General features: G+C 35.7%; 1 protein-coding gene across 4 annotated transcripts in view; it reads left to right on the top strand.

Moving 5' to 3' along the window:
• Positions 1-13,855, top strand: part of GASK1B (golgi associated kinase 1B) — a 110,177-nt gene extending 96,322 nt beyond the window's left edge. For all 4 annotated transcript variants that reach the window (XM_008000102.3, XM_008000101.3, XM_008000103.3 and 1 more), the window contains 2 exons: positions 7,462-7,688; positions 10,847-13,855. In XM_008000102.3, the coding sequence (XP_007998293.2) occupies positions 7,462-7,688; positions 10,847-11,054 (435 nt within the window). In that variant the 3' untranslated portion in view covers positions 11,055-13,855. The remainder of the gene's footprint in view (positions 1-7,461; positions 7,689-10,846) is intronic.
• Positions 13,856-13,910: the final 55 nt, after the last annotated feature.

The following is a 13,910-nucleotide window of genomic DNA, read 5'->3' as shown; positions in this document are numbered from 1 at the left end:
TATTTTCATGTATCTCTGCTTGTGCAAATTATAGAACATAAATTTTCTTTCTCCAAAAATAGATTGTTGCTTGCCTGGTGACTCCAGTCTTCTGTGGCATAGTGATGTTTGACTTCTGGTTCTTATTGAGAGGTGCAGTATATGGATTTTAAGCATTGCATCATAGAAATCGATCCAAACGTATAATAAACATAGAATATTTTTACTCATATGTAAAGAAATACTGTGTTGTTACATGTTGTTTTATTAATGTGGAAGAAACTAGAGATTCTTCCCTGGATTGGGATACATTGATATTTATTTTTAAACATGGAATTTGAAAGTAAAGGTGGAGTAGAGCAATGAATGCTCCTTACAGAGGCAGAGGCACGAGGGAGCCTATGCCCATTGTTAGATTTCTATATTGCAGACTATTTTTACACTTCTCTTCGTTCGTCAACTGCTCTTCAAGTCACATATGCATGCTCACTAATTTAACAGGCACCTGTTGTCATGGCAGCAGAGAACAAGAATGAAATTCATTATTTTATGCGGTGAGAGTTCCCAGGTGATACAGGTGCTGGCGGAGGGTGGAGCGGGGGGAATACTGTAGGCTTTTGCTTTGTATAGCTCCCCAAGTAAGAGACTGTGTCTATATTAGCAAGTGCCATGGGGATGATGGGATTTGTCTGAGGTTGCGTTCTCTACAATCTAGTGTCCCTTTATACACTCATTAGACTACATGGAGCCAACTCTAGTTCCGTTGATAATATGGCAACCATACAATGGTTTTCATCAAGGCAAATTCATGTGAAGGGATTTTCCAGTGTAAGCTATTATCTGATAAACAAGTCCATATGTTTTTATATCTGTCTGTCTGAAGGGGTGCTGATAATGATAACAATTCTCACTGTCTTTTTCCCTTTTTGAAATAATTAAAATAATTGTTATAAATGGAACTTTTTTCTAAATGAGATATCCAATGAGGTAACTTGGATTGAAAGAAATCTTCCAGAAAACTACTAATTGTAGAAAAGAATTTCCTTTGGCTATTTCTGTCAACCTGCCCAGTATGTATTTATCGAATGCCTATTACATACATGGCATTATGGTGGACCCTCTGTGAGATACAAGAACTCATTATCCATGGTTAGTTAATTTAAACCCACATGAAGAAACTAACCAAAAGCACGTAACAAGCACAGGCCATTCCATTATTTGGCCTGTTCATTTTTTTTGTACTTTATTCAGTGTATGCTACATTTAAAAAATCCATGACTTTGATAAGCCACCATCATTTTGTTTATTTGACTCTTCCCAATATAAGACAGTGCTTTGGAGGAGCATTGTAAATAGCCATATACAAAGTAGGTGCCAACTTTTAGCAGGGTTCATCCAATAACAAACATTTATTGAGTGCCTACTATGTGCTAGGCATTGAGTCAATTACTATGGTGAATGTTAAATTCCACCAATTACATGTCTTATTGCATATTTATACTCTTACATGTCTTATACTCTTACATGTCAATTACATGTCTTATTGCATATTTATTCTCTCTGATATGCGTTTTTCTTTCTAAAGATGCAGTTTTAAAATGCTGAAAATGAATCATTTGAAAAAAGATGGTGCGGATCTTAAGATGCTGACTTACCAAACCAGAAACACACACACCTACATAGATGCTTGTGATTATACCCTCACTTAGACCCTTAAAGAGGTGCAAAACAGGTGGAAAAACAGAAGTTTATCTAATTTAACTAACAGATTTGAATGAGAATAACATTTGGATGATGGGAATTTCATATCTATGTTAGGAAGAACATCCTCATTTTACCCTGTTTTTATCTGTCAAGTACGTTCTGCCTGTGTTCCCTTTGGTTTTCATTCTTTTAATGTTTTCACCTGATGACCTACTCCCTTGCCTTCAACTTTTCTTCCAGCTCTACATGAGAAAATAAAAATGAAACTTGCAGACACATAAAACATTTTTAGTTTTTTTTTTCTTTTAAATAGGCACAGTGCATTTTTTGGGGGGTAGGGGGATGGGGTCCTGCTATGTTACCCAGGCTCGATTTGAACTCCTGGGCTCAAGCGATCCTCCTGCCTCAGCCTCTTGAGTAGCTGGGACTGTAGGTGCACATAACTGCACCTAGGTAACAATACTCTTCTCCACCTTTCTCTCTGACTACCTGCCCTAATGTTCCCCTTACTCTCAGTAATGTGGTCTTGTACTGTGCTACTCAAAATATGATCCAAGGACGCATGCCACTTCATACCAGTTCATGATGAGATAATACAAAGTAAGCAACTAGAAACTTTGATAATAATTTGATAGAATAATTTTGTCTGTTGAATCTAACAAGATGTCTATCTGGTATTTTCCATTTAAAAATTTTATTTATCTAATGATTAATCATTATTTATTTAACAAAACAATAGTCCACATAGAGAAGCACTGGCCAAATACACTCATTGTATCTCTAAAGATGCCTTTGGATTTTTCACTTCCATGCCTTTCCTGGTTTTTAGCTAATACTGCCTGGCTCTTAAAATTTAACTGTAATGTCATCTCCTTCATGAGTTTTTCTCCAAAATCCTACTGAAGTTCTTTGTATTTCTGATGAAACCCTTATAACTAATATTTCAAATTCAGTATCGTTTAACATTCTACACAAATACGCTTGCTTTTTGCAGTATCATTTTGGAGACTAAACCTGAGAGATACAATCAGGATGGATAAGAGCGTGGACTTTAAAACCGTAGATACCTGGACTGGAATCCTTAGAGTTCTGTCATTTAAGAGTTGAGGGGCCTTGAGGAGGTCAATTAGCCCTTTTGTGCCTCAGTTTCCTCATTTATCAAATGAGGCTATTGGTATCACCTATGTCTTAAGGTTACTATGAGGATTAAATGAAATAATACATGTGAATCATTAAGTATACAGTTCCTGGCACATACTAAACACTCAATATAAAACTGATATTAATATTTTTATTATTAATATTAACAGCATTATATATATAAATAAATAAAATAAAAATATAGCACTTTTTTTTTGAGACGGAGTCTCACCCTGTCGCCCAGGCTTGAGTGCAATGGGGCGATCTCGGCTCACTGCAACCTCTGCTTCCCGGGTTCAAATGATTCTCCTCAGTTTCCCGAGTAGCTGGGATTATAGGCACATGCCACCATGCCCAGCTAATGTTTTTTGTAACTTTAGTAGACAGGGGTTTCACCATGTTGGCCAGGCTGGTCTCGAACTCCTGACCTCGTGATCCGCCCACCTCAGCCTCCCAAAATGCTGGGATTACAGGCATGAGCCACCATGCCTGGCCAAAATATAGTGCTTTTTATTGCCTTCATCCAAGCATTGCCTGAAATTAGTGATTTAATCATATTGTTTTGAGGAAAAAGAAGATATGAAGAAACTGACACAATTTCTTGATAGACCCATTTTTGAAGACATGGCTGGTGTGGGTAGTGTGCATAGGGATGGAACATCTTTGGGTTTTTGCAGATTTCTAATGGGTTTTGGGGAACTAGGACAGTGCAGCAGAGGCACCCTTGTGTTGGTGCTGCAAGCATAATCTGAATCACTCATAAGATACTTTTTTCCTACAGGCAAAACTAACACTACCAAAGGAAAATGGAATTTAAAAAAAACTTTAGAAGAAGGAAATATATCTAAAAATATCCCACCACCACCAACAAAATTTTGGCTGGAACACCTGGGTTTTTCTGAGTACAATTTTAGTTAGGTAAACATTGAAAAGATGTATTTTCCTAAGAAAGGAAAGAGTCGTTTTATGGAAAATGGTGGTTGGCAGTATTTTAAGATGCAGAAGATCAGTTTTGCAAAAGATATTCCTGTTTTAAAGAATGAGAAGACGTGAATTTGAACAAGCAGTAATAATGAGGACTAACACTCACCATTGCTTAGCTGGCAAAATGTATCCCCAAATAGCCTTCTTTGTAGGATGATTACCTACATAGACACGTAGATGTGCACTACAGTGCTTAATCATGCAGTAGTTAAGTGATTGTTTTAATGTGTGCACTAAACAAGTATATTAAAACCATATTATGGATTCATAGCTATGTAGGATGTGCTTTATTAGGCTTTAAAAAATAGATAAGCAGTCTTAAAAGTAAGCATAAATATGCTCAATAGATAACTAAATTAACTGCCTAACAAAATGGCACTGAATTTAAGGGAGTAGATTACGTTTTTGTGGTCAAGTTATTTTTGGTATATTGAATGTGAATTCAAAAGGAAGGCTATAAACAAAATTCTGAGAAGAGCTAGAGAACATGAATTAAGAGGTACATAAGCCCTTGCTAGACAAAGGCAATAATACGAAGACATAATTTACTATAGTTGGAAGATAAGGAAAACGAAGTAAAACCTAGATTATTTGAGAACTTACAGCTGATTTTACATCTGTAGGTGTACACACAGTGTTTGTGCACATGCGCACGCATGTATATAATATATATATTATATATATAATATACATAATATGTATATATTTTTTATATATATATATAGAACCGTCAAGTACATATATAGATCTGAAAAAAATGAGTGGCAACATTTTCTAGAAGAGAAGTTGGGCTGAACACACACACTTGTTTTCAGTAATAATGTCTGTTAGATCTGGATGGCACAACGGTCTGTCAGGGAAGTGGCGAAATCATCACAGACTGTTGAGTCATTCAGAATTGGATCAGACGAAGTACTTTAAAAGTACACTGTAGCAAAAAATCTAATGTTGGTAAGGAAATAAGAAGATGACCTAAATCAATCTTTTCCACCTTTAACCTTTAATGCTTTTGTGTAGTTTAAAAATAGAAAAATATAATGTTTACAGAAGTACTGAAAAGGCCTTATCTATAAAGAGCTTATTATTTAACATAAATATATAATACTCATGGTTTTGTTATAGAAACAGTACAAATGTAGCTATGTATTTTAGTCCTTTCCCCACTACTGTGAAATCCACAGTGATGGAAGAACTTAGGGTTTGAAGAAGCATTTAAGAAATGTTTGGTAAAGTTTTCTTTAAGGGTTATATTCAAAACACATATGTCCAATATAACAGACTTTGATATTGTAGTCAAAATTAAATAAGATTTAGGCTTTAAAATTTTTAATGTTAATATAACTAGATGAAACAAGGATGATGATAAAATGGTACACAGATTCTTTGAGAATCATTAGTTAATGTATATTTTTTAAAAAGAGGTGATTGGAAGGGAATCCAATCCCTTCCAAAGATGGCAAGCAGCTTTTAGAAAAGTTAGTTTTCATGTTCTTTCTGACCTTAACTTAAATAATTGGCAATCAGATGCAGTCTCTTTTATGTCATTTTATTTCTCTTATATTCAAAGTCAGTGAAGGTACTGCATAAAATGACTGAAATTGAGAAGAAAGGGCTCAATAAATTTTTCTAAAAGTTTCTAATTTGTGCTTTTTTTGTTTCATGTGCTATTCTAACCTACAGTGATTTGCTCCGGGCACTCTTGCTCACCTTTGGGAAACCTTCTTATGCTCATGTCAAACAAATGCACATTAACAAGCAGTGGTAACGTACTGTTCCCTGGAGTCAGCCTCTGTGACTTTTTGGATAAACTATGGGTTAGATTTATGGTCCCATGGCTCAGCGATTGGAACCAATCTTGACAGAGCCCTCCTTTTCTGTGACTGTTTCTAGGCCAGCGGTGTACCCTTTGACTGGTGCAAATGCTTGGTTGCTCGCTCGCCACCCATGTGACCAGCTTTACATAAACTTCATAGGAAATTGGCTTATGCTAACTTCTCTTACAATCCTTCATCTCAAGCATGGTATTTGACACAAAGTCCATTTACATACAGAAAACAGGAAAGAAAGTCCTTTGTCCAATTCTTGAAGCTTGCTCTGGTAGCGAAGCAAAACTAAATAACCATTTCAATTTCCACTGGAAGTGGTAACGGTGGAGAGGTGCTGACCATGGGCAACATTTACCTTGGTGCCTAGCTCACTGATAGGATGTAGAAGATGTTCAATAAGTGTTTGTTGGATAAGTGAATAAATGATCATTGCAAAGTAGGCTAAACTTTGGCACTACTTTGCTGCATCCCTTTCTAAGCAGTTGGTCTCCTGAACAGCTCTATGGGAGCTGCAGAAACACAGGAGGATGAGAAAAAGATGGGAATTTAATACCAAAAGAATAAAAGTGGCATTATCTGTCTATCTGTTGACTCGTAAGCACACGTACAAACTCTGACTAGTTAGCCTAAAACCATTCAATATGACGTACTGGGGAAAAAAATTGTGAAATTTTGGAGACTAACAAATCTATGTCTAAATCATAACTTTGCTACTTACTTACTAATATTCTACCCAGGGCAGGTTACTTAATGTCTCTGAGGCTGAATTTTTCTTCAATTAAAATGGATAAATTACTTTTTGTCTTAGAAGCTTGTTTTGAGGTAAATAACTTTGGAGAGTATGTAGGTGTGTCTCAACAAGAGTAATAGTAGTTTTCATTTTCTGAGTGTCTTATAGATGCTTGGGACAGGGCTGGAGGGTGTACACATATTTTCATCAATCTTTCTACCAAGTGTTCAAGGTAAAGAGTATCATTCCTCTTACTCAGGCGTTTAAATTGAGGGTCAGTGATGAAAAGGAATCTGCACAAGGTTGCAGAGCTCAGAAGTGTGAAAGCAGAGATTTGACTTAAATTTATCTAATTCCTTTGCCCAGGCTTTATTTTACCTGATTCATAAATATTATTTCTTTCCTTGCCCAAAGGAAATGGAATTAAGCAATTCTTCTTTTTCTAATTAATCTGGTTACCCTCTTCTATAGGGTGGTATCCTTAACTCCCACAATAAACTTCAAGAAGCCCATTTTGTTCACTTGTTTAGAATCTAGCTGTGGCCTCCATTGAGATAGTGCTTTTAGTTTTTATGATTGGGTCTCACATCTTTTCAATAGATTTCTTCTATGTAGTTTTGAGTTAGACTACTGTAATACTGAAGTCCAGGTAGGCTAGGGGTTGCAATAAACTTTTCGTGGCAATGAAGTAACTCCAGTTTCCCATAAACCACCTGAGGGAGAAAACAAGACAGAGCCTTCCAGACACATAGAAGTACAATGGTGTTTCTTCTGTCGTGCATGGAGTCAGAGATTCTGCTGGCCATGTGTCGGTATGTGATGTCAGTGGGAACTTTGAATATTTAGGGTGGAGATGCCTGACTTGGATAATCTGACTTTGGATCTATTAGCAGAAGCTGGAAATGCTCATAACTATGACTGAGTCAGAAGGATATGAACCTTGGACTTGTTCTGACAGTTGCCTTTAATTAAATGAGCCTGGCCCTCTTAGATTCTGGCAAGTCAGCTGTTGAGAAAGCACTGGTTTTTGAAAATCTTGTAACTTTCCCAAGTTTTGTTTTCACTCAGCATCTTGGATTTTGTGTTTTCCATTTACAGATTTATAATCGCTTAGATACAAATTGCTGTGGATTCAGACCTCGCAAGGAAGATGCCTGTGTACAGAATGGATTGAGGCCAAAATGTGACAACCAAGGTTCTGCGGCTCTAGCACACATTATCCAGCGAAAGCATGACCCAAGGCATTTGGTTTTTATAGACAACAAGGGTTTCTTTGACAGGAGTGAAGATAACTTAAACTTCAAATTGTTAGAAGGCATCAAAGAGTAAGTTTTATAGTAACATCTGCAGGACATCACATTTATATTAGATAAGTAGCAAGGTTCTGAGAAAACTCACATCTTACATCTTATCATTTTAACTCTTGAAAATCATTGTGAATGTGGAATCTGGGAATGGAGACCCAAGAAGGGAAACAAACCCAAGAAGAACAGAACAAGAGTGCAGCCATGGCGCCTCTGTCGCCAACCCATACCACCTACAAAGCACATACTACATTTCACATTCATGACGTTGCTTGGTTCTCATTGTGAAAATCCATGTAGGTTTTGTTGCAAGAGTGCAGGGACCTCTGGCATAGGATTTGGCAGAGCAGGGATAAGCAGGTGGCGGAGGCTCCACTATTAGGCATAAGATAGGACATGGGAAGAACTAATAGACATGCAAATATTGACATGGCAGAATGTCCAAATTCATAATGAACTCAAGTGACTTTTATGAATGCAGTGGAAAATGACAGCCAATCTGCTAAGTAAGGCATAGTCTCAAAGGACAGCTGGCTGTTGGATTCAGCAGGAGGATTTTTTCAGCATTTTGAAATCCTTCAAGGAGACATAGATTAAGGGGAAAAGTATCTAACACCTGAGAGAGGGTTTATGGAGGCTAGTTAGGGAAGAATTATTTATTTACTAAGGGTTGACCAAGAATTCAGGAAAGATCTCAAAGATTTGGGGACATCCGGCAAGACTCAGAAAGAATGCAGAGTGGAGAGGGAACCAAAGAAGGAGTTCTGCAATGCAGAAGTTAAAACACAGTGGTTGCTCATGGCACACTTGATCATACATCTGTTGGAAATAAAGGACATTAAGACACTTAGTAATGGCAAGAACCCAGCTATAAAGCGTGAGCTGTTCAACCCCAGAAGTGGAAATTGTGGCTGGATTTCAAGTTCCACCGCATAGTGGGCAGAGCCACTCTCCATACTTCCCACCTTAGTCAGAAATCAGATTGACTAAGACACTGCTGTAGGGTGGAGATCTAAAAATAGAGGGTTCATTGGTAAAATAGGTAACCAGCTGTGTGAAGCTAGGTGACTGCTGGAAAGCTCACAAGCAAGTCTAAAATTGAGGTTAGAACCCAGGTCTTTCAAATCCAAGTTCAGTATTTTTTTTTCTGTAATAACTGTGGTGTGCTCTGTTACTATTACTCTTGTTAATAATATTCTGGAGCATATTTCAATCATTCTTCCTAAACTCTATGACTTACATGGTGTGGATTTTGTGTTCTTAAGCATTAAGAGCAATACTGTTCCTGTGAGAGTTTTATGAGACATGATTTTATAAGGTTTTGCAGGGTCCTACCTTGTTGATACTTGTTTCTCACCATCTCTTTGTGGATTGAAGGCAGGATGTGTGGCAGGTTTTCTCTTTTAAGCTAAGGAAATTTTATGTATGGGAAAATTGACTTTCCTAAGACATCACTTACTAGGGTGATATTACAGGGTCTTCTTAAATCCCTAAATTCCCTCTTAGACTTAGGAGTGCCTGAAGAATACAGTCCATCCATTTCATGCATTCATGTAAATGTGAATATCTTTATTTCTTCTTTCAAAGAAGATTTATGTTTAAATGCATTATGAGGAGTAATGGATTTGAAGTTAAATCTTCTTTGAAAATATAATTCACACATTGAAAAGCAAAAATGAAGACTTTTCTAATCCCCGATTTATGCATTGAATATTCCGACTATTATTATATCAGTGTAGTGCAGAGACAGGTAATATTTTTGCTTTCCTTTATGAAAAGGATTAACCACTAAGGAGATCCAATGGTTTTAATGATTTCATATCATGCATCCTGCCACAGCTAAATTAGTTGAAAGGCTATAGAATTGATAATTCATGGACTATTCATACTTCATAAAGCAAAAATCCCACTTAATACTAGAGCTCCTAAAGTTTAGCCCCTCAACTATATAGTAATGTCTTCAGGTAACTAAGAGCATCTTATAAATGTTCTTTCGTTCCACACTTCTTCACATACATTAAGCTTGTCCAGCGCTTTGGCCTTTTTACTTGCTGCAGCCTCAGAACTGCTAGAGCACCCGATCCTTGCTTTCAGGCACTCTCTGTGCCATCTCCATTGTGCTCCATTGAAATTTGGAAGAGGTGCTTAGAAGGCCTGAAATTTCTGTCAAAGTGTACTCTTTAAGCAAGTATATATGTTCTTACTATAGTTTTTGAGGTATAACTGAGTTTATTAGAAATGTACTCTTAAAAAATATTTTTACTGTGCTTTTATCAGCATTTTAATGAAAGCTGAGAAATGTCAGATTGGGGATTTAGCAAAATATTACTTACATTTTTGACCTAGAAATTTTGCTAAGTCCTTCAGATAATGTATACGCTGGACTCCTGGCTTTCTACTTTCTAAATGAAGAAAAGCAAGCGCAATGCATTCTTTCAAGGTAATTCAGCAAAGACCCCTCTAAATTGGTCTTAGGTTTTCCAGAGAGACTTTCATTGTGGAACTAAAACTTTTCTCTGAAACTTAAGTTTTGCTAAATTTATTTGAAAACATCTTAGTACTCCAGTTAAATAAAATGATCCTAAATCCTCAGAGTTCCAGAGGTATAATATGACTCAAAGACAATTCTTTCTTTAATTTGATGTTTTTGAATGATTCTTGTCTCATTTTAGTATACACATCTTTTATTATTTCACATAAATTCAGTTGTGTAACTTGTATTCAGGCAGAATACTTTATTGAAGTTGTCATCATCAATTTGTCTCTCATATTTTCTTGCATAACATCCCACCTTGATACGTCAGAGAATACCATTCTACTTGACAGATTAAAGGGGTTTCCACAGCTGAAATGAGCCTGAGACTAAGAAAAGTATTTCTGCCAGGCTAATGGAATCCCTTCCAATTCCATGCCTTTGTTTGACTGTACAGAATTACCTTAAGTAAGATGTCTGTCATGATCTGAATGGTGTAGAATATTCAGTTCACTGGAAACACTTTCTTCTAGTATATTATTATTAAGAGAAGTGTCATCTTGGCAGTGACAAAAATGTTTTGGTTCTCAAACATACCATTTGATAGTGCGATTTATGACAGGTTAATGAAAGGCAGGACAGTTGGGTAAGAAGTACTATTCCCATGCAATTACTAAAATTGAAATACAATGTTTTATCTTTTCAGGTTTCCCGCTTCTGCAGTTTCTGTTTTGAAGAGCCAGCACTTGCGGCAGAAACTCCTTCAGTCTCTGTTTCTTGATAAAGTGTATTGGGAAAGTCAAGGAGGTAGACAAGGAATTGAAAAGCTTATTGATGTAATAGAACACAGAGCCAAAATTCTTATCACCTATATCAATGCACACGGGGCCAAAGTATTACCTATGAATGAATGACAAAAGAATTTTCTGGCTAGGATGTTATATATAAATAGGCATTTTTGGTTTTGTTTTTAAATCAAGCACATCAACCTCAAGCATGTTTAGCAATGAGGCAGTGTAGATGAATACATAAAATAAATGACTTTAACCAAGTAGCTATAATGGAACTGAGCACTGTATGCATACTTAAAAAAGTTTTTAAAAACAAGCTACTTAAGAAGTATTTGTTTATATTTTTCTGTAACATCATGCTATGTGTGAATCTGAACATCTGACAACAGAAGCTTCAGTTATTATTCTAGCTAAGTTTTGAAAACATTTGTCATGTTGTTTAATAGAAAAGTGTAAGCCAGAGGTACTGACTCCTTTAATAAAGTATATTTTATGCCATTTTGACTGTTCTGACCAAATACTAATGGGAATGATTCTTGACGTTCTTCTGTTGCTGGTTGTTAACATAGAGCAGCCTCCACACTACCCCGAGGCAACTCTACGTTGGAACACTGAGGCTCACAGCCTGCAAGAGCATCAGAACTGACCGTACATTTAAACAGAAATGCTGGTTTATTTGCAAAATCACCAGTATATTTTCTGTTGTATCTACAAATAATCAGCCATTTAAGTGGCAATAATCATATTTTCCATTCCTTTTTAGAAATTTATTTTGTTGCCACTATGGAAATCATTCACATCTGATAATTTACATATTAAAGAGTTTTACTCTCTCTGTTTCGGTCCAATTTATGTCTAGTGGCTGAGAAATTAAATAATTCTCAAGTATGAAGTTACCTATCTGAAAATGTACTTACAGAGTATCATTTGAAAATGGATGTCTCTTTAAAAATTTTGTTACTTTTACAAACAATGTAATATAATTTATGTATATTTTATTAATAGTAGTGAATTCCTTAATATTTGTTCTATGTAATTATATTTAATTTGGTTTAATGGTTGCTGCCCAGATATTGAGAATTGGTCCCGATATTGAGGGTGTTTCAATATATTATCTGGCTTATTTCAACATGAGTAATATGAACAAAATAAGTTAAAACCTGCCTTTGATCAATTTTCCTCATGGCTAGAACTAACCCAGTAAATTTGGACAATATTAAGCCTCAAATCATCCTCTCCAAACTCAACACTTCTTAAATTAGCTTGGAAGAGGTTCGTGTGTTGCGTCTTTATGTCCTTTGCCAATACCCAAGATGGTCACATATGGTAAATACTCACATAGAGTTTCAAATGCAGAATAGATTACCATTACCCTCCTGCCCTTACACATCCTACTTCTTATTTAAAAGTTCAATCTGTGACTTTTTCATTTCCTGAAAGTTTAAAAATACAATTTGAGAATGTTTATAATACATTCTCTCCTGTCTTTTCACAGTTATGTCTGTTATTGCTAAAATACACCACATTTTCTTTGTTCTGGTCAAGGGTAACTCAATATCTGTGTGAAAGAGAACTACTAACAACATTACAATAGACGCTAGATTTGAAAAAAAAAATCTGTAGATCTCATTGATACAAGTGTAGAACAAAATGTCAAAATAATGTTTTAAGTATAAGAGAAGATGGACCAAGGAGAGAGAGATCATTTGAAAATCTAATTGTAGCTTTTCTAGGCTCACATTCGTGTACTACTTTTAGCACCCTTTATGGGCTGTACTCGCCCCTGGACAGTTGAGCTTTGGACTATCTTCCTCTTCAATGTTCCCTCTATTGACCTGAGTGCTTCCCTCTGCGTCTACAGATTTATAGCACTCCTTGGCTCTTTTGAGTCTCCACTTTTACTCACTGTCTCTGGGATTTTTAAGATCCTTTTCTTATATTATAAATCATCCTCTTAATGAAAATTAGCCTAACGAAAGTTTGGAGACTGGAATTCTACTTTGAGCCACTGATTTGAAATAACTCTTTTGGCAAGTTGCCTGACACCTTGTCTTACCAAGGTGGCATATTTGCATTTTTACTGCCTAAAACATTTTTTTTTTTTTTTTTTTTTTTACCATCTTTATCCAAATTTATCATATTGATGGTAGGACTAACAGGCTTTTTAGAAGCTGGCTGTAACTTTTGAGTCTCAAGCTACAATGCTGTTGGGTAGCCTGGTCCTCCCACGTGAGGGTTTAACTTTGTTTATTTGCCTCCAGTTATTCCAAAATGCTTATTAAATGAAAGGCCCAGGAACATGTTTATTTTAGTCACCTTTGCTTTTTAACAATTTTGTTTTGTAACCAATGAGTAATTCGTGATCAATTATTTTTGACTAATGGATAGCTGAAGGCCAGGCTTTTAATTCTAATAGGTAATGCTCTTCTTTTGTCTTATTGAAACAATGAGAATACTCTGTGCATTTCAAATGCACTCCGATTATGCCGTGGTTTCATTAACATAAGCACAATATGTGTTTTATTTATAACTTCATAACAAATTTATAATGTAATAATTTACCTTAGCAGACATGCAAACACTTATTCTTGTGTGACTTACTTTCTTTAAGCTAATAATATAAAAATAAATATGTATCTTAAAAATCTATAATGAAACATTAGAAATTAAATATACATGCTTTTTATTTTGCAGATGAGTTCATTTGCTTTTGTAGATGTGTTTTCAAAAGCTAGGTACAGAGGAATGTTTGCTACCTTTAGCCCTGAATAAAGAAATGGAGTCAAGAATTTTGTTGGATTGTGTTTGTGTGTGCATATATTTGATATCATCATTATATTTGTAATCTTTGGACTTGTAATCATAGCCTGTTTATTCTGTTGTGCCATTAAATATACTTTACCTTATATATAATGAACAAAATACCTAGATGTAGATTTATTTACACACTGTCTTATGAAATTCTTATGTTTATATCAG

This window comes from Chlorocebus sabaeus, chromosome 7 (genome assembly GCF_047675955.1).
Source record: "Chlorocebus sabaeus isolate Y175 chromosome 7, mChlSab1.0.hap1, whole genome shotgun sequence".
Classification (NCBI taxonomy): Eukaryota; Metazoa; Chordata; class Mammalia; order Primates; family Cercopithecidae; genus Chlorocebus; species Chlorocebus sabaeus.
The sequence above is the reverse complement of the archived record's forward strand: the minus strand, read 5'-3'. Positions and strand labels throughout refer to the sequence as shown.